The sequence below is a fragment of the Mus caroli genome, unplaced genomic scaffold, assembly GCF_978045245.1.
Source record: "Mus caroli unplaced genomic scaffold, Mus_caroli_1 scaffold_10, whole genome shotgun sequence".
Classification (NCBI taxonomy): Eukaryota; Metazoa; Chordata; class Mammalia; order Rodentia; family Muridae; genus Mus; species Mus caroli.
This window is the reverse complement of record NW_028227265.1, coordinates 118933892-118954712: the sequence shown is the minus strand read 5'-3', so window position 1 is coordinate 118954712 and position 20821 is coordinate 118933892. Positions and strand designations below refer to the sequence as shown.

Genomic DNA, 20821 nt, shown 5'->3' with positions numbered 1-20821 from the left:
CTACTGTCTTCACAGCACTACCAAATAGATGATTGTGTTTTATCGGAATTTTTCTTCCATAGAGTTAAGGGGAACTGGTTTAGAGCAGTGGATACATTAGTCTGCCCCATCATAGTTCTGTGAAATGCAACGTGGCATCGTTTAACCCTGGTGGGTTTAATTAATTACCTCTTGCCCTTAATTCTTCTTCATTCAACATCACCATTTTCTCCATCTTTTAAGTTTTTTCCATTATCACTTAATCTTTGCTACACATTTTATTTTTCTTTTAAGAGCTGCTTTTATTATTTATTGAAGAAGACACTCTTCTGTCTGTTTTCAAGAAGTGCCTTCCCAACCTATTCCTTTCAGCAGTTAAAACAAAGAAATAAAGAAAGGGGAAAAAAACCAAGAATGGTCAAACCCACACCCCTGTGTTATAGCTGCCTTACAGTGAAGGGAACAAAGTAACAGCTAGAAGAGCAGGATTATAACAAAGAAGTGTCTTGCTGGGGTGGGTGAGCACATCTCATGACTGATGTGAATGGCCAGTAAACAGGCAGGACACTGCAGGAAAGCTCTTCTACTGCTCTAATCTAAGTTCACTATAAGATTAAAATGGGGGGCAGGCAGTGGTGAGTCTGCTTTAAGTAAGAAGGCCAGTGTGAAAGGTCAGCAGCAATGACTGTTACCTTACCCACAGCTGCCCATTTCCCAAATCTGTGGCAACAAAAAAACCCTTCGCTTCTGACTTTTTATGACCTCTTGTTTATATGTTTGTCTGTAAGGGTATTAACAAGAACATAAAGCTAAGTTTCTCTCTTTTTTTTTCCCTCCAAAACCAGAAGCTAATAAGATAAATCTGTCCTCCTTGGTCCCCTTACAGTTATTAAAAAAGAAGGGGACTTCCACATTCCTACAAAGACTGGAACGAGGAGAGCCTGCCACCGCCGCATCACAACTCACGGTGAGTACGCCTCACAGTCAAAAGTTTATTTATCCTGTTTGTTTCAATTCTAATGTGTTAATACGACCGTTCCCTTCCCATTTCTAAAACCTTGAGTACCCTCAGAAGAAAGGTCACACACACACACTTGCACACACACACACATACACATACACACACACACACATACACACACACACACACACACTTGTATACATACACACATGCTGAGCCAATGCATAATACACAAACACGTTCATGGTTTGCATTCAGAGACCCCCTGGTTTTGTTTTTGTACGTTTGTTTTGTTTTTAAACTGCTTTGTCCCCCCACCCACTGTCTCTCCTGGGAGTCAGCTACCTTCTTCTCTCTTCATAGAAATCTCTGGCAGACATTACTGCGAAGCTGCAGAGGGGCAGCCCACACTTCATCCTTTGCATCAAGCCCAATACCTCGCAGCTGCCTGGTGTGTTTGATCACTTCTACGTGTCTGCCCAACTGCAGTACCTCGGTGTCCTGGGGCTGGTGAGGCTATTCCGCTCTGGGTACCCGGTGCGCCCTTCCTTCGAGGACTTCCTGTCCAGGTCAGTCTGGAACCATTCCTCTGCCCTCTGTGGAGATGCTACATTGATGCTCATTCAGCTTTCATTTGGAGCATGATGTTCGGTGGTTCTGCCCTGTCCTGCTCCTGTGTACAAAGAGAATCTGGGAGGCAGTGAAGGGTGTCAACAAAGCTTATATAAAAGGTGACTAACCTTGCAGAGGACAGGACTTTGAAAACCATTTAGTTCCCATGGGCTTATGACATATACAGTATTTGCATAGCATTCATTGCTATGATAGAGTTTAGATGAAGGTTACCAAACAACACAGAGAAGGCAGGTCCTTCTCTGTATAAATGGAACTTTACAGGGATGTAGCAGGAGTATATATTTGCATGTTGTTTGTAGCCATTTTTTTATTATAATGGTCACAGAGATGATAAACACGGTACAAAATATATCTAAGGCATTTTTATGATTTGACCCTATAGGAAAGTGTGTTGAAGACCTATATTAGATCATTTCAAATCAAAAGCATTATATGCCCAAAACAGTGCACAGACAAGGGGCAAGTTGGGGAACAGGGCTTTGTCTCCTCCTGCATGCACCTTTACCTCAGCAGTTTGCAAGGAGTACTCACAGCTGCCTCGGAGCTGTGAAAGGCTTTCAGACTGTATATCTGCCTAAGTACTGTGTAATATCAGTCTATGCATGTTGGGTGAGCATATGTCTGTTTATATGCTCCAGTGGTATGTAAGTGTATGTGCACATGACAGGTTGACATCAAGGGTCTTCCTTCCATTACTTTCCATCCTACATTATGAGATAGGGCATCACAGTGAACATGGAACACACTGATCTGGAAACACTGGCTATAAGGCCGTCATTCTCCAGGGCTACCTCTGGTCCTCCCCAGTCTTAGGGTTAGAGGATCCTCCTGCTTTGTCTGGCTTTTTCTCGTGGATATTGGTGACTTGAACTCAGGGTCTCACACTTACGAGGTGTGGTAGTTTGAATGAGAAATCTCCCCCATAGGCTCACGTATTTGGACAGTTCCTGACCAAGTGGAGGTGCTGTTTAGGAAGGTTATGGGACCAGTAGGAAACAGAGCCTCCCAGGAGGAAGTGTGTCACTAATGTGTCACCAGGGGCAGGCTTTGAAATTTGTAACCGCAGCCCACTTCAGTTCACTCTGTCTGCCTTCTATCCCCATCACTGTGGACATCTAACCATGCAACCATAAGCCAAAATAGACTCTCCCTTAAGATATTTCTATGGTGTCTTACTATGGCAACAGAGGATAACTCACAACAGACGTGAGCACGGGGTCAAGCAGCCAGCTTCCCAGCCCATCTATTCATAAACCTTAGTCTGAGTTTAAGAAAATCAAAAATCTAAATGAATCTGCTTTAAAGAAAGTACTTCATGAATATTAATTTAGCTTGCAAATATATGTGAATGTCACTCTTCCAGTCTGGAGCTCTAGTCTCCTGCATTGCTATGACTCTGTATGTCGGAGATGCTCGCAGTCTAGTAGACAGATACATGCATACACAGCTGGACATCAGACAGAACTGGGAAGACAGAATATGCCCTTGTGTCACAGAAACACAGGAGGGAGGCTTTCACCCAGAGCTGGCTTTCAGGGGAAGTTAGTATTAATCTTGGTAAAGATAATATTAATGCTAATAACTATTTAATATACACGCCATGCCATAATTTATAGGGGATAATTGCAAGGTTGGTAATTAGATAGGAGTAAACTAAGCCTGGACATGAGTGAGGTTTATGAAATTTGGATAGAAGTGGGGGAGGGGCATATTATTGGTTATTGTTTATTAGCATATATCTTTATCCTCACCTTTTTCATAAGTAGAAATCAAATCAGTCTTCATGGATATATAGCTTTAAAATGACCTCACTAGAGGTCAGGCCTTCTGTACCATTAAGTTCAAGTGGTCTTTGGGTAAATGAGTTGTAAACCTGCCCATAAGTTTTGTTTTGTTTTTTTAAAGATTTACACTAACCAAAGGAAAAAGCAGAATATCCATATGTAAGTTTAAAAGTAAGAGACCTCCCAAGTGTACCCTGAACCTTCAGGATGGGACCGACATGGGCCAAAATTCCAAGCTTTGGTAATGAGTTATAGTTCTATCCATAACTCATTACCAAAGGCTTAATGGCAGTTCTGTCTATAGACGAGGGAAGGTCACATTCCAGCAAACTGTGGTCTCTCAAGGCCATGGATCTAGATACGTTATAGTTTGGTCAGTGGGACTAACTTTATTTCCAGCTCAAAAGAGTCCCATACCATGTACATCAAAATCCCTATCAGACCACATCTGAGCTTCATGTCCTTCATACTCTGCGGCTTGAGTGAACCCTGTGAATGAGTGTCTTTAACAGCTGGCCAGAAATATGGAAGTTAATGACTGGTAGGCATCGCTTGGAAAACTCTGGTGTTATCTCTTGGAGAAGTTGTTTTGTTTTGATATCACCCTTGAAATGCCAATTTCTTTATTTAAAAAAAATTATAGAAAATGTAAAGCATTTAGCTAACCCAAACTCCACCACATCTAAACATCAATTTGCCAAGCTTCTTAGGGCACCTCCCCCCAAGTTTGAGATATTCTGTGCCCCTAGCAGCAGCATCCATCCACCAACAGCCACAGCGCATTTCTGGCATTTGCTAGTTTGTTTAGTGAGGCTGTCTTAGGGACATGGTGTCAATCAAGCTCTGTATTAAGGCATCCCTCAGAGATTCTCCAGGCAACTTTATTCTTCGTCCTAATGCTTATCACAACAAGCAGACATCTTGAATTGCCGTGTCCCTACAGAATAGTGTGGGTGGGGGTCATGACTCTGTGTGTGTGGTATTATACATCATGGTGAATTGAAATTTATTTTATTTTGCCTTTTGTATTTGTATACCTCTCTGTCAGAGCCTACCTTAATAAAAACAGATTATGCAATTAACCTTTTAAAATTAAGTACAGGTTTTCACATCTATGCTTCTCTTAAGATAATGGCTTCTCGGTGGGACCATTTCTATTAACAAACCTTGTAGGCACTAAATAAATATCTTCAGGATCCATACATGTAACTTAATGGTGTTTGGCTAGCATGTGTGGGGTCCCTGGTTCAGTTCCTAACACACACACACACACACACACACACACACACACACGTCTTCAGACAAAATGTGCCATAGGACATTAACTGAATCTCAATTTAGAGTGAAAATTTTGAATAACAAAATAATAGGCATACTGATGAATTTATATTAGACAAAAGGTTTGGGTGTAGAAAATGCTGTATGTGAGTTAATCTCTGCATTCCTTTTAGCATTGTCTTATCTCAAAGAGATGTGATTTCCTCTTGCCTTTATTTTGAATGGCTAAGCAGAAATGAAATTATTAACTTACTTCAACAGAAATGTGTCACCACCTCTCTGAATGTGACAAAAACATTGATCTACAGAGAGATTACCAACCTCTGTGGAACTTGCCTAAACCGCAATCAAAACAGGGCTGTCAGAGAGCCTGCGTGATAAACTACTTCGTGCATATTCAGAAGCTCACCTGCGCTCTGAAATGACTGCAGGCAAGAGAGCACCACCATCAAAACCAAGGCCTGGAGGTAGAATTTAGTAGAAATCATTTTCTAGTGAAATTTTCTAGTGAAATTCCAGATAGCAGTTCTCCCATGCAGAACAGAACTCCTTGTATTCGACTTAAATGCCATCATAAAATACCTCTCCTCTGGCCACAAGGAACTTAACTATTAGAGAGCCAAACCCATCAAAGCCAAAGGCTCACCATGTGTGAAAGCTATGCTCACCCCAAAGTCGCAGATAAAACATTGCCCAATTTTGCAGTCTGGAAGTAAACAGCTGCTTCTCTGTGTAACAGTCATTATTTCTGAATTCCAACATGATGGTAGGTTGACAAATGCAGACAAGAAAGTCTTGGTGTGCTGGGTTGAAGACACAGCGCTCAGTTTGCTTTCTGTTGCTATAATGAAATGCCACAGTCAGAAGCAAGCTGCAGAGGAAATGGTTATTTGTTGTTATAGCTTGTGGCTCATCATAATGGAAATCAGAGCAAAACTTCAAGGCAGGAACCTAGAAACCAAAACAGAAGCCCTGGGTCTTAGAGGAACGCTGCTTATTGGCTTTCCTCAAGCCTTTCTCAGCTTGCTCTTTTACATAACCCACACTTGCTTGGGGATGGCACCACACACAATGGGCTAGGTCTTCCCACATTAATCATTAGTTGAGGAAATGCCCCCAATCTACAGGACATCTGATGGGAGCATAACAGCCAACCTGCCATCCAAAGAGCTTCCCTTCAATTTCAGGCTCTTTACGGAGGCTTTGCTTGTCCCTGTAAGGAGCCTCAGTGTGTGCCCTTGCTTCTTGGGTATGTACCTTGCCTGTAGCAAGGGTGACTGATCTGAGTCTCTATTTTAAGAATCTTCTCTGTTGATGTCTATTACTTCAATTTCTGAAACATTCTAGCATGGCTTTGTAAATCAGTTCTCACTAACCTATTCTATAGACCACCACCACCAAACTACCAACCATCCAAACTGCGTGCTTTTATAATAGCAAAGCTTTTGTTAGATATGACTTGGGGCTTAGCAGAAGCAGGACTCAGCTCAAATCAGCTGTGAGTTTGGTCTTTGCTTCATGAGCCAATCAGAACCCGCCCTTGGTGAGCAAGAAGGAAAAAAACATGGGCCCATTGTTCTCTCAAATTCCACTGAAGCAGCAGCCACAGGGTGGAACAAGACTGTACCCACAAGAAGGCTATGTAAAGCACACAGAAGAGCTCAGTCATCTTTACCTTGTTAGTTCATCCCAAAACTTAGTGTCGGAAAAAAACAAGAATTTAATCTTCCTCCCTGTTCAATCAGTTGGGACAAGTAGGTTCTTTCCCATCGATGTGGCCAGACAGCAGGAGAGCTAGTACCAGGGCAAGCCTGCATGTGCTGGGTGCAAGAGCACTTCTTCACCAACATGTCTGGTACCTTGTGGCCCCACTATGGGCAATCCCTCCAGCAAAGCTGCTCCTATTTCCTACCTTGGAAAGATCTTGGAAAGGGGCAAGAAAGAAAGTTTTGCTCCTTGTCAGTTAAGTACAGCAAGTTCTTCTGTTCTGGGAGGCACAATGGTTGCAGCTGGTGCGGACCTTTTCCTTAGAATAGAAGCGACTGAGGTGGTAGCATTGGAATAATGCTATATCCTTTTAAGGGGCGACAAGGGTGCTTATGAAAACAAAGGAAAACCCTCTACAGCCAGACCTCAGGTATGAACTGGCTGATTCTTATCATGTCCCAGTTCATATGATTAACTCCACGGGCTGGAAAACATCACACTAATGTGTGTTTATGAAATTATAGAATAGAAAGAAGGAATCACCAAAGGCCACGTCACCTCCCTCAGTAAAGCTATGCCAGCATGAGTACCCAAGTCCCACCCCAGCTCCCATGTAAAAGAGCTGGGAATGGTAAATCATGCTTGTAATCCCAGCTCTGGGAGGCAGACAGGAAGATGCTTGGAGCTCAGCAGCTAACATGACTAGCCTACATAGAGCTGGGAATGGTAAATCATGCTTGTAATCCCAGCTCTGGGAGGCAGACAGGAAGATGCTTGGAGCTCAGCAGCTAACATGACTAGCCTACATAGAGAGCACGGGATTCAGTAGGAGATGCTGTCTCACATGTTTCCCAGGGAATGACATCCAAGCATGACCTCTGACCCACAGACTCCCACTCTCATGTACAACCAAAAGAACATAAGAGTGAGCATGCACACACACACACACACACACACATCCTCACACACAATTAAAGACCCTATTTTGTCTATCCCTGGCCGTCCTTCTCAGTGATCTCTTTAATACTCTGCATACTCATGATGCTGCAATCCACATTGTTTTATAGTGTGCTGTGCCTTCACAGTGCCAGAGACCCATGGACCCTCCTCTCTTCCCAAGAGATCCTGCCCCCTCTTCTTTCCTTCTCCTCATTTTCTGTCCTGTTCTGGGATCAGGAATCTCTGGTAGTACGTGCCCAGGTGGTGTTGGGGTCATTGGCTTCTGCAAGGGGTTGTTTATGTTTGGCGGTGAGTGCCAGGCACTGCCATTGAAGAGAGAGGCTTATACTTAAAGAGGTGACTGTATTTGGAAAGGACAGAGGATTTGACCAGCAGGAGCCTCAGGATGACTGTGTTATGCTTGGCCTGGGGATCCCCCAGAGCTGTTTTCAGATCAACACTGGGAAAAAAATCCTGCCTGGAAATAGTGTGAATCCTTCAGCTTGCCTAAGCCACATGAGCGGATCAAAGGCTGTGCTGTGAAGGACTAGAGCACAGAGTGCACAGTGCAGGGCAGAGGACAGAAGGACAACATACAGAAGTTGATAGATTCAAAGTCAAGGGCGGCAACCATGCAGTAAACCAGGCAGTCTGTGCCGAAACTTTCTCAAAGTGTCCTTGTGTCAGGCCAGAGATGCCAGCCCCTTCCAACACATCTTTAATAGAACTGAGATTTATAAGGTCAGGGGATATTAAACCTGAAAGTTTGGATTGGCAAATGATACATTTTCTTACAAGACGATCTTGCCAACTCTGTTGTGCTTATGTAAGATTTAGTGTAATCGGGAATAAGGAGGGCCTTTAATTTTTGAAATGTAAACTAAGAGAGAAGCTTATGTAATGGCTGGAAAGTCATTTTGATGTAAGTCTAATCAAGTGTGTCTTTATTCATAGCCCAGTTCACTGCTCAGAGGATTGCGGGTCAGCAGCTCCTTTATAATCTGCTTCAACTGTCTGCAGAGACCCCAGCAGTAAGCACCAAAAACCCACAGGCCATGTGCTGGGCTCAGGGGTGGCACAGGCAGTGTGGAAGTAAACAGGAGAGAGCAGCATGTGTGGGCGTGACTAAGGGCAGCTAAGCTAACCATCTATACAGATGCTGTCTCTTTTCCAGAGAGAATTGTACAAAGTATCCATTATAAAGTGAACAGATAAAGAGAGGAGGCCTTGCTGTTGCTGCTGTTTGCTTGCCTTCCATACTAGGGCTGGAGTAGAGACCTTGGCAAGCTTAGAAGATGCCCTGCCACAGAGCTGCAGCTGAGCCCACTAGGAGCACCTTCAGCACTCACTCTTGCAGTCCGGCTCAGACCCCAATTTCTACTCCTTCAAGTTTGATTACCCCATTGGGGCAGTGCTCACTCATTCATTCATTTCTTCATTACTTATTCATTCATTCTTTCCTTGTACAAGCTTTCACTGAGTCAGAATGCTGCCATAACATGGGGTTCGCTACAAGCTAGAGCCTTGTGGTCAGGGTCACTCTATTTCATGGAGAAGCCCTTTAGGGTAATTATTGACATCATAAAGGTAGTAAGTATTATGTAATTACTAATATCCTCACAAGGGGCAGAGCTGAAACTCAGTAGTAGAGCACTGGCCTAGTATGGCCAGGTCATGGGTTCAGTCCCCAGTACTGCCAGAAAAGTAGTAAAGGAAGCCATTGGCTTGAGATTGTCTCGACAATACTTTCCTGTGCTGCGGAGGTGGTTCAGCGAGTGAAGTGCTTTCTGTAAAAATGTGAGGACCTGAGCATCCACGGGAAAGCTAGGCATGACAACACATATCCATAACCCCTGCTCTAGAGCACGAGGGAAAATACAGGAGGACCTCAAGGGATCACTGTCAAGCCAATCTAGAGAAATCTATGAGATTTGGGGCCTCAAAGACATTATTTGGAAAGATAAGGTGAAGAACAGCGGAGGGAGATGCCTGGAATTCACCTCTGACCTCCACACACATGCACAGACAGTTGCACCCTTGCACACCCCATACATAAACACATGCGTAAATAATGAAATGTCATTGTCATGTGTTTTTCCCTAAAGAAGAGTAATCTTCTACAGTGACCCTTCATCCATCATGAGCAATCTGCTGCCTCACTGGGCAGCCACCTGGGAATATGCATAAGCAATGTAGAGTTTGCACTCTGGTCCCCAAGTGGTCAACAATCCATTGCTGTATCAATCTCAAGGTTGTAACAAGTACATTCCATTCCTCACCCTGAGCCTTATCCAGAGTTCTCTAAAAGAGTTCTTCAAGGATTCTATGCCCAGGATAAATGCAAAAGTTACAATGAAACAAAAGAGCAACTCTGACAAGAGGAGGGCGTTTCCCAGGAACTCGGGATGTGTGACGACATCTTCAGTCTCTAAGGCTCCCCTTTCTGTTTGCCTTTGGCCCAGTCTCAGTTCATCAGGCTCCAGATGTCATAGCTGAGCATAGGGGTTTTAAGTCTCATCTCTGTCTCTGCTAGATTCTTCACTTTCTGCCATTCCCAGCAGACAGTTTATTGTTAGGAAAAGGCTGCTCACTGACAGTCCTGAGCCAGCTGACAGGTTGACAGCAAACACCCATTGTATGGACTACACTTGAATGGCTGATGTAATTCTCTGTGCAGTTTACTTGTAGAGCTCTGTATCTTGTATTTGAAACATAATACTTATTGATACCTCATATGAATGTACTAATGGTGGCATGTTTATTAGTGACTAAATAGTTTAAAAATGTTTACTTTGGTTCTGACTATTCCCCCCATAGAATTGTCCATTAGATGTTGTAGGTCCCAATGGTCTTGTTGTGTCTGCAGTTTATTTAGCAATATTCCCACTTTGAAACAAATATCCTGATCCATTATCTGAGACTTCTGGACACATTGTGACCAGACAGACATTTATGAATTCATACTTCCATTCTATATGGAAATGGTGGCTGCATTTTCTGTTTCTCAGCTTTTTGAAATGCTTAATGAACTAAATGCATTCCCTGCTATGCTGTGAGGTTAGAGATTAATTTATGCATCAGGAATATTTTTAACAATAAAAACATCACATCACAAGAGATAGCATATTGATCTCATATTTATGTAAAAGACTATTTTTAACTTATGTAAAGATCACAAGTAGAGCTGACCCACTTTGCACAAAACCACACAAAAAAAACAGAGTGCTCTGTACTCCTGAAAAGTCCCCAACTCATAAACCTAAAATCTCACTTCTATGACAGCTTAATTAGTAAATGTTCATATAATATGAATGAAAGGCATCCAGTTTTAGGAGTGCTTAAGTTTAGAGTAAAAGTAATTTGTTTTCGTATCAAGAAATCCACAATCTTATGAAAACATATTGTTTCAAAGTAAAATGATTATATTTGTAAACTGTCCTTTTTCAAAGATCACCCATTTATGATAAAATTATTTCCATCTATGTAGAACCTGAATCCATGGCAATCAAACATTGGATAATTTAAAATAACCTTTAATATGTTCAAAGCAATGACATTAGCAGGGCAGTGAATGCTATTGAGAGTCTTAATGAATGTGTGTGTGTGTGTGTGTGTGTGTGTGTGTGTGTGTGTGTGTGTGGAGAGAATCTATGGTTAAATGATTGGGGTTGCACAAACAGTCTCAACTGGTGAGCGATGGCAAGGCCAGAGCGACCTTTTCCAACTTTTGACGGTCAGGGCACCAACTACCAAGGAGAATACCAAAGGAAACATGGATGGAAGTCCTTTGCTTGATTTTGAGCGAACTTCTATGAGGCCAACCCAAGAGTCAGAAATAGAACCTGACATTTATTCATTAGAGATAATAAAGTAATGATGATCTATCAATACAGGAAAACAGAATTGCACCTTCGCTGTCTTGTTTGCATTAATGGTGACCTGAACTTCAAGTCTGACCTTTGTGGAATTACTGGAAAGAATCCTTTAAAAAGTAGCCATCACATAGGAAAAAATTAGTCCCCTGAGCTTGCATTTGGGTCAGGCACACTTCTAGAATGATCCTTTCTAACCCAACATACTCCACTGTCACAACCAATATCCTTGCAGTAATTATGTCCCCACCCTTGAATTAAACAGTTCAGAACATAACGAGGCACAGCTACATGCCAACTTCTGATCCTTGATCATGCTTTGGTTATGACTCCCAATGAAGAGAACACACTCTGATCACATCCCAAATGATTTAATTATTTTTTCCATTGCTGTGACAAAATGCCTGACAGTGACAACTTAAGGACACAGGATTTACTTGGCTCTCCCAGGGGTGCAGTCCAGCATGAGCGGCTCTCTGGGGGGTGTAGCATACTCTGGGCTGCTCTCCTGGATTGTAGTCCACCATAGGCTGCTTTCCCAGGGGTACAGTCCACCATGGGCGGCTTTCCTGGGGTGTAGCCCACTGTGGGAGGCTCTTCTGGGGATGGAGTCCACTGTGGGTGGCTCTCCTGGGGTTGGAGTCAACAGTGGGCGGCTCTCCCTGGAGTCCAGCACACTCTGGGCTGCTCTCCCACAGGTAGAGTCTACCATGGATGGCTCTCTTGGGTGTGTAGCCCACTATGGGCAGTTCTCCTGGGGGTGGAGTCCACTGTCAGCAGGAAAGCACTTAGGTGGGAATGCGGGGGGAGCTGGTAACATTGTGTCTGGAAGCAGAGGTGACACTGGCACTCAGCTCTCTTTCTGTTTTTGTCTCTGTCTCTAGGATAGCCTTGTCCCAGTAAGGTGGGTCTTCTCACTGTAGTCAAGCCTCTCTGGGAATGCCCTACCTCCTTTTGCCTCTGGGAGGATTAAAGTCCAGTCAGGTTGACACCAAACTGACCTATGACCCTGCCCAAGGCCTCCTCTGGCAATCGCTTCTATGTCTTGTGTTTTGTTTCGTGGACTCGCTGACTTCCCAGCACAGGCTGGATCTACAAGTACCTGGTGGCCTGAGTGCTGAGAACGGTTAACCTGCACAGCCCATGTTAGATTATTTCCTCAGGAAAGGGATGATAAAAAAATAAATCCTTTTCCTATTCCAGCTCTTTCCTGTTAGAATAGAAAAGATATAATGAATTTTGCTCTTCCAATGATAGAGTGTCTCACAGCCATAAGGTGAATCTGTCTTCATCTTGACACTCTCAGGAATACACTACTGTTTTGTGACTTTCTTTGTGTTTTCCTGATTTCTGAGGCCATTTCACATCTGTCCACGGGCTTAATCACAATCCACGTGTCTTTGGCTGAGCTTCTGTTCCAACATCTTGCCTAACACTGTGTTGGGTTCATCACCCAGTGAAGTTCTGTGGGTCTCCTTATGACCCATTCACATCAGCTGCTTCTTTGTCAAACAGTTCCTCCAACATTGTCCTGTTCTCAGTGTTGGAGAAGACCCAGTGACCTGCTTGCGAGAGTTTGCTAGTCAGTTCATTCAGGCCTGCAGTCATACTTGGTAGGTGTGGATTCTGTTTATTCTGATATTTCAAGCTTTTTTTTTTCACATTGGTAGTTTGTAGTTTCGGTTTAGTTTTTGTGTTGTCCAGGATTTGTCAACTTGTCAAAAAAAGTGGGGGGTCTTAGTTGAAATATTGCCTCCCTCAGATTGCCTGTAGGCAAGTCTTTGGGGGCATTTTATATATACGTGTGTGTGTGTGTGTGTGTGTGTGTGTGTGTGTGTGTGTGTATGTGTGTGTGTGTGTGTGTTTCTGTTTCTGCTTATTTTTTTTCAGAATTTTCCTCCTCCAAGTCCTTTTTGACCCTTCCTCACCACCATGCCTACCCAACTTCATGTTTTCTTTTCTCTCTTAAAAAAATAAAAACAAAGAAAAAGAAAAAAGAAACATAAAATAAATCACTCACACACAACAGTGAGAGTCTGATCTGTGTTGACCAACTACTAAACGCGGGTTTTTCCCTGGGTTGATATAGCTAGTTTCACTCAACCAAAGAAAACCTCACAATGTCTGTCTCTGTCTCTCTGTCTCTCTTTGTGTCTCTGTCTTTGTCTCTGTCTCTCTCTGTGTGTCTCTGTCTCTCTCTCTGTCTCTCTCTGTCTCTCTCTGTCTCTCTCTGTCTCTCTCTGTCTCTCTGTCTCTCTCTCTCTCTCTCTCTCTCTCTCTCTCTCTCTCTCTCTCTCTCTGTCTCTCTGCCATTATCACTCACAAACAGCTTCTTGGCTAAGGATAGGACCCTTGTGGCAATCCTCCTGCCTGTAGTTCCCAAGTGCCAGGATGTCAGGTATAACCCACCATACCTGGGTTTGTAGCCATATTGTCACAAGTCTTTGAGTTGTCCAGAATCTTTCCTTATCATCCTTTTCCTGTCTGCAGGGTGTGTAGTAATACCCTGTATTTTGTTCCTGATGTGGGGACTGGAACTTTTAAGGAAGAAGCCTCAACAAGTTGGGTTGGCCACAAATCACAACACACAGAGGACATTTATTCCCTGTGGCCCTATGGAAAGAGGAGCAAATTGAAGCGACCTAGTGACCTCGAGCTCATTTTCCGGGTGACTGACATGAAGTTTAATTAAAGCAGAAGAGCTGTGGGGAGGGCCAATGTGTAAGCAGAGTGAGATTACCCTGGTCAAGGCCTGGTCTGCCTGTGCAGCTCCAGTCCTGGATGATGATCAAAGCAAGTCCTTACTGGTTGAGGGGACAAGCTGGTTCTCAATAGGCCATGACTCCAGTTCTACCGCGCAGCCTCACGCTCTTGTACAACTGCTCCCATCTGGAGTGGTTTTGTCTTGCCCAGGGTGGTTTGTCTCTTCCTGCAATCCAAACCGATGACAGGAGCAGGCAACTGAGCTAGCTCTCTGTATGTCTCCAGCATTGAAGGAGGGTAGACCAGGTTAGACAGCCTCCCTGGGTAGGTAGCATGCATGCATTTAGAAATAAGGAAGGGACCCAACTTAGAGGAGACAGACATACAGTGAAAACAGAGGTGCCTGGTGCTCACCTGCCTTAGGTCACTGTGAGCCTACGGGAAGAGGCATTATGCTTCAGCCAATTGGTTCCTAAGCACGTCCGTCAGTACTGACCTCGTTTGCTTCTTTGTCATCCACCTAGGGTCCCATCACTGATGTTATCGCTACTGTTTCCTGTCAAATAACTCTTTACAGTCATGCCATTAACCCCTCAAACTCGAGTAGCTCCTTCCTGCTCTCTGTGGGTCTATTTTAGCTCTGTGTCTCTTCCATCCTAAGGTGGGCCTCTGGCTGGCAATGTTGGTCTATTTCAACCTAAGTTTCAATTCAGAGTTTTTCCCGGTTTGGTGAAGTAGCACAGAGTTAAGCTTGGGTTCATCATCGCCCCAGGAACCTGTGTCCAAGATTCTGAGCAGCAGTGACTCTGGTGTAGACACTAGGGTAAATGGAACACGTTCTCAGAAAGTCTCTGCTTCGGGCTCCAGGATCAGGACCCACGGCTGCTGTGTCCTGCTGTGGAACCGTCACATACCCCACAGAAAGTTCTGCAGTCAGGGTCTCTAGATGCCGAGTCCTGTTGTGAGGTGGAACCTTCTTTCAGCAGAGGTGGTGGTCACACAGGCTGGGGCCAGGGACCATGGTGTTTACTTTCCTTGTCAATCCGCAACATGACTGCACAGACAGATTCAGGCAAGGTAGGACACAGAGAATGGAGTGGGGACTCCCACCCTGCAGGCTGGAGGACTGGATAGACCTGGGAGCAGGCTGCCCCTAGTGAGATCGGCTGAGAGAGGAAGGCTCGATAGTCACTCAGTGGTTCTCTTTCCTAGTGAACTCACGGGCTGAGCTTCAAGCTACAGACATAAGGATCCCATATTGTGCTGCTTAGTTTACTTCACTTGTTTGTATAGCATGTTTGTTAGCACAACAATGTCACAACAAAATTCAGTCAAAGTCCCAGAGGTTTGTCAGAGTCCACGCTCCCCCAAGAAGTTGGTAGGTGTGTCGAGGTGGGTCTCCCTGCATGAACCCAGCATCGCTAAGCCTCAGCTGAAGCCTAGCCATCAGGGTTATGTTTAGAGTCACCTTCAATTTTAACATGAAGTTAGCCACCTGAATGTTGACACTTTCCCTCTAGTATTTTTAAGGTGTATTAGCTTCATCCTTGCCTTTTTCCAAGAAGAAAATCAGCTGTGCTCTGTGACTTCCCTCTTCAGGGCACAGCGGGCCTTTCAGATCTATGTACTTCAGAGATGGTTATCTCTTTAGCTGAGTAACTTGCTCGGGGTGCCATTGAGTGAAGTTCTCTTCAGGTCCCCCGTGCTTGGCTTTCTAGATCTTTGGGTTCAGGGGGGTCTTACAAGTTCAAAGCAATCGTGTTAATAACTGTCTGCTAGTTTTCCTTTCCTCCTTTCTATACTCCACTGAGAATTAGTTTCACACATGACATCACATGGGACAGTCCCTGGGTAGCCAGTGCACTGCTCGCTTGCTTTGCCCTGCCTTCTTTCCCTGGTGGCCATGACTGCCTTCGAGTATACTTCCAGTTTCTGAACTAAAGCAATCTATGCCTTTTTTTTTTCTGCTCTGTTTTTAGAGTTCTCATTTCAATAAGCTCGAGCTCTTCTATTAATTCTTCATCATTTAATGTGGTTTATATTCCTTGCAGGAAATTCCTTAGGATTTTCCTTATCTACGTTGCTTCTGGGTCAGTGTTAGTGGATAATTTTCTCAGTGGTTTAAATGTTGTGGTTTGGTGTCTCTCCAGGGATGTGTATTTGGGACAGGCTTTCAAATGTTAAAAAAGTTTTTCATGATCTTGATTCTGCTCTTTTGTTTTTCCAGGTCTTGTAGAGTTTAGTTATCAATAACAACTAAACAGTTTTACTGTTCTCCCTTCCTCCCTCTCTCCCTTCCTCCCTCACTCTCATCTCTCCCCCTCTCTCCTCTCCCTCTGTCTCCCACTTCTTCCCCCCTTCTCTCTCCCCTTTTCCCCTCCCTCTCTCCTCTTTCTCTCCCTTCCTCCTTCTCCTTCTCTTTCCCCTCTCTCCTCCCTCCTCTCCTCTCTTTCCCTCTTTCCTTCCCTCTCTTCCTCCCCCTCCCTCTCTCTTCTCTCCTTCTCTCTTTCTCTCCATCCTTCTCTACTTTCCTCCCCTCACTCTTTTTCCTCTCTCTCTTCTCTCTCTCTCTCTCTCTCTCTCTCTCTCTCTCTTTCTCTCTCTCTCCTCTCTCCCCCTTCTCTCTACCCTCTCCCCCCTCTCTCCTTTCCTTTCTAACCCTCAGAACTGCTAAAAATGCTTGTAAGTTCTCACCCTCCCCTTGATCTCTCCAGTTTGTAAATACTGTGAGGATCCAATTGGCCTCACCTCCCCTCTCCAGAAAGAAGGCTAGAAACTCCCATGATGCAAGCTGAGACAGCATTAGGACTGAACATCCTTGCTTTGTGTCTCTAGATCACTGACCTTCATCTTGGGGGGCACTGATCGGCATGTTTTATTTAGTTGTATGTTGTCTAGGTTAGAGACTGTGAACTTGGCTGTGTTTGGTATAATCTAGGAAACACACCTTGGTGACTTATGAATTATTTCCAGGTAATTTTAGCAGAGCCTGTGGACTCCCTGAATGTAGATAGCACCTCCTGTGGGCTGGAATCATATGCTTAAGCAAAGTGAAAAAAAGAGAAAGCCAGATAAGTTCTCTCTCTCTCTCTCTCTCTCTCTCTCTCTCTCTCTCTCTCTCTCTGAATACAATGTCTCTCTGGATACAATGTAACCTATTGCTGTCCGTTCCTGATGCCTTGCCTTCGAGGCAGAATAGAGAGAACGCCTCTTAACTATGAGACCAAAACAACCCTTACTTCCTCAGGTTGTGTATTGTCAGGTATTTGGTCACAACAGCGAGTCATTAATTAATACAGAGGTTAATCAAGGATAACTCTTGGTCCATCCCTGCCATGTGTATTTCTCATTGAATAGACATGTTACCTGCTCATTGATACTGGGCTCTCCTCTGAGCCCCTGTAACCTAATCTTATAGCAGTCCCCCCTACACCAGAGCTTTTGTTTGAGCAATTGCATTGTACTGGATGGTTTTGTTTGTCAACTTGACACAAGCTGGAGTTATCTCAGAGAAAGGAGCTTCAGTTGAGGAAATGCCTCCATGAGATCCAGCTGTAAGGCATTTTCTCAATTAGTGATCAAGGGGGAGGGCCCAGCTCATTGTGGATGGTGCCATCCCTGGTCTGGCAGTCTTGGGTCCTATAAGAAAGCAGGCTGAGCAAGGCAGGGAAAGCAACCCAGTAAGCAACATCCCTCCATGGCCTCTGCATCAGCTCCTGCTTCCTGACCTGCTTGAGTTTCAGCCCTGACTTCCTTTGATGATGAACAGAAGTGTGGAAGTGTAAGCTGAATAAACCCTTTCCTCCCCAACTTGCTTCTTGGCCATGATGTCTGTGCAGGAATAGAAACCCTGACTAAGACATGCACTAAGGTAATTTTTGTGAGTGTGGATAACGCACTACTCTGCTCAGATTGTTCAGATTATGTCCACCAGCCTTTCCTAAACAGATTTATGTCTCTGTAAAAATTAACACCGAGCAGCTGGTATTTTATAAAGCGGCAATGCCAGACATGGGCTTTGGATAGGAAGTGGAGGCGAGCCTGGGTTTGTTTGCATGTGCATGGGCTTTAATTAAGTTAAAAGTGAGCAGACTAGACATTGTTCAGGAAGCCAGTGACTGTCAGCCTATTCTTGGAGAAATCTGGGTTGAGGGCTTTAGTCACCAAATGGTCAAAATTGTATCCATCTCTGCAAGGGTCTGAACAGAATTCTGAGCATTCTGAGTCCCTCCCCAAATCTCCCTAGCAGAGTGCCCTGGCTCAAAAAAAATCCCACCTGCTTTGTTCACAATAGAATTTAATGACAGGGAAATGTCCCTTCCCTTACTGATGGTGTGCACTGTTTCAGTTCAAGGGACTTGGAGATGTTAAAAATATCTCAAGGAATTTCAGAATTTATAAGTAAATAAAAGCAGGTCGCTGTTCTTTTATTAAAAAGTTTTATTATTTGAGAATCCCACAATGAACTCCCAGATCAATCATAATCAAGAAGATGCACATTCGGGTTTGCCCACAGGCCAATCTGGTGGGAGCATCCTCTCGATTTGCAGTTCTCTCTTCCCAAATTACTCTCACTTGTGTCAAGTTGACAACAAAACTGACCAGGACATGATACATACAAAGCTGTCACATGACACTGCAGGAAAACTTTCTCAACAAAATTCACGGAAGCATTTATCCTCTGGAATAGGAGCAATCATAAATGAAAGCACACAATGTATGACACTATTGAGATGCTTCTTCACGTCCTTCTTAAAGGTCTTCCATTTCTTGCCCGAGCCTTACCCCAGTGGTCTCTTAAGACCTGAAGGTTTGGAACTGCCATCATTGCTGTATTATTAGTTAGTGTGAATGCTGTTCCTAAATGTGACCAATACATTTGGTACAGAAAAGGCAGCAACGAGTCAGGTTGGTGATGTAGGCTTCAGAGACTACTCGATTTCCAGGTGGGGAAGTAAGTAGAAGGCAGATATGGTAGAGCGGAGTCCAGAGGCAGGATGTATGGGAAGCCAAGAATATGCAACTTGGGGGTTTTGAGATCTAACTTGTGCTGCTCATGGGCTTTCTGGACATCATGGAGAGTATGAGAAATGCCCATCATGTTTGTCATACATGCATTAAGTCCTGAGTTTTTAAGTGGTTGCTTTACCTTGCGTGATGAGTTACATCCTGGTCTTTTTATGTGGCTGCTTTGGCCTGGAGTGTGTCTGAAGTGCTGAGGAAAGACTGAAGGAGGATCGAGAAGGCAGAGGTTGAAGCGCGCTGGCCCAGTTGGGAAATGGACAGTCCTTCTAGAGACTCGTGTGTTAAAAGTTTTGGTTTCCAGCTAGTTACAGGATTTTGGCAGGATCTGCAAATGTTAGGGGGTGGGACCTAGCTAGAGGAAGTGAGTCAATGGGGACTCTCTTTGTGGGGTTTATCTTGCCCTGACCCCTTCCTGGGTCCCCTCTCACTGTTTCCTGGCTGCATTATGTGACAAACCTTCTCCACCACACACATCTGCTGCCATGATATTCTGACCAAGTCTATGGGGCCAAGCAGCCATGAACTGAATCTCTGAAGCCAGGCGTTGAGAAGTATCTTTCGTCCTGAACGCCGTTTGTACCAGAGACTTTATCACAGTGGCTCATATGAACATATACCTATAGTACAGAAAAGCAGGGGATGGTGCCTGTGAGAGAAAAAATGTAAGAGGTAGAGAAGACAGGAATGTTAAGAACTGCGAGGTGATCTGGAAGAAGTCAGGGGTAACAGAAACACCACGTTTTGGGGGGCGGAATAGTGTGATGGGGTGGGGGGGGACTACCCTGGATTGCCGTTACTGTCTTGACTTTGCTCCATAGATCTGGGGTGTTTTGATGAAGGACTCTGTGCATGAAACAGAGAGGCTCGCTGGCAGGAGCACCAAGGTGTCTGACAGGGGGACCTGAATGTTGAATGTTGTCTGACTGCCTCTCCCTCTCTTGTTGGGTCTCCATTCCCATTAACCAGTTAGAATCATGCCTGACATAGGAGTAGATAAGAAATACATCTCAACAGTTTTGCAAAAGGGAAACACATGAGATATGTATGCCAGTTCAAATGAAAATTTAACGTATAAAGGTTTTTATTTGCTGTTGACAGGATTTATTGGCCCTGCCCAGGGAAGACGTCAATGGTCATGCGGGGCTTACTTGACCTTCATAGCTCTTCCACAGCTCAAGTTCTCTGTGAAAGATCTGTGAAAGGACCTAGTCAAAAGCAATCAAACTCACACCTCCACGGTGCTCTTTAACTCCCAGAGGGCCCTGGAGACTCAGCTTTCAGCTGAAAAACATCCGAGTAGGAGAGCCCTTACTCACTGGTATTTGTAACCCTAAGGAGTTTTAGTTTGAGGGATAATTATTCAAAGAAGAAACACAGAAACAGTAGCAACAGGGGTAGGCTTTTAGCCTTGACGAAGAGGTGGGGTTGTGGAATGAGCATCCAAACTTCTTATATGTTAATTCCTTCAGGTTCCTAAGTGTCAATTTTAGTATTTTTCTTTTGATTAAGACTTCCATTTAAGCCCTGAGGAGTTGGCTCAACCAGTTTAAAGTACTTGTCTTCCAGGCCTGAGGGCCCAAATCCCATCTCCAGAACCCATATTATAAAAGGCTCGGTATGATATGCATTATTAATCCCAGTATTGGAGAGGTGGAAAGAGGAGGACCCAGGGGCTTGCCTGCAAGTCAGCCTGGCCTGATGTAGACTTCAGTGAGAGACCTGTATCATGTGGGGAAAGTCAATGGTTTTGATTCTCCTCCAGTCTTCACTCACACTGAACATGTACATGTCCCAGTCGCACACTTACAAACACACGTGTATGCAGAAACCTTCCCTCCAGGTATTTGTGCCTGTCTGTGAACCGTGATATAGTTACATTCCTAAGGTATTTAGAATGTCTCCAACTTTTGTCCTTTAGACCTTTCTGCCCATATTTA

At 44.2% G+C, this 20821-nt stretch overlaps 1 protein-coding gene across 2 annotated transcripts in view; it reads left to right on the top strand.

Annotated features, from left to right (window-relative positions):
- Positions 1 to 20821, top strand: part of Myo16 (myosin XVI) — a 486437-nt gene that overhangs the window by 350356 nt on the left and 115260 nt on the right. For both annotated transcript variants that reach the window (XM_021170663.3, XM_029481007.2), the window contains exons 26-27: positions 866 to 946; positions 1304 to 1509. In XM_021170663.3, coding sequence (XP_021026322.1) covers positions 866 to 946; positions 1304 to 1509 — 287 coding nt within the window. The remainder of the gene's footprint in view (positions 1 to 865; positions 947 to 1303; positions 1510 to 20821) is intronic.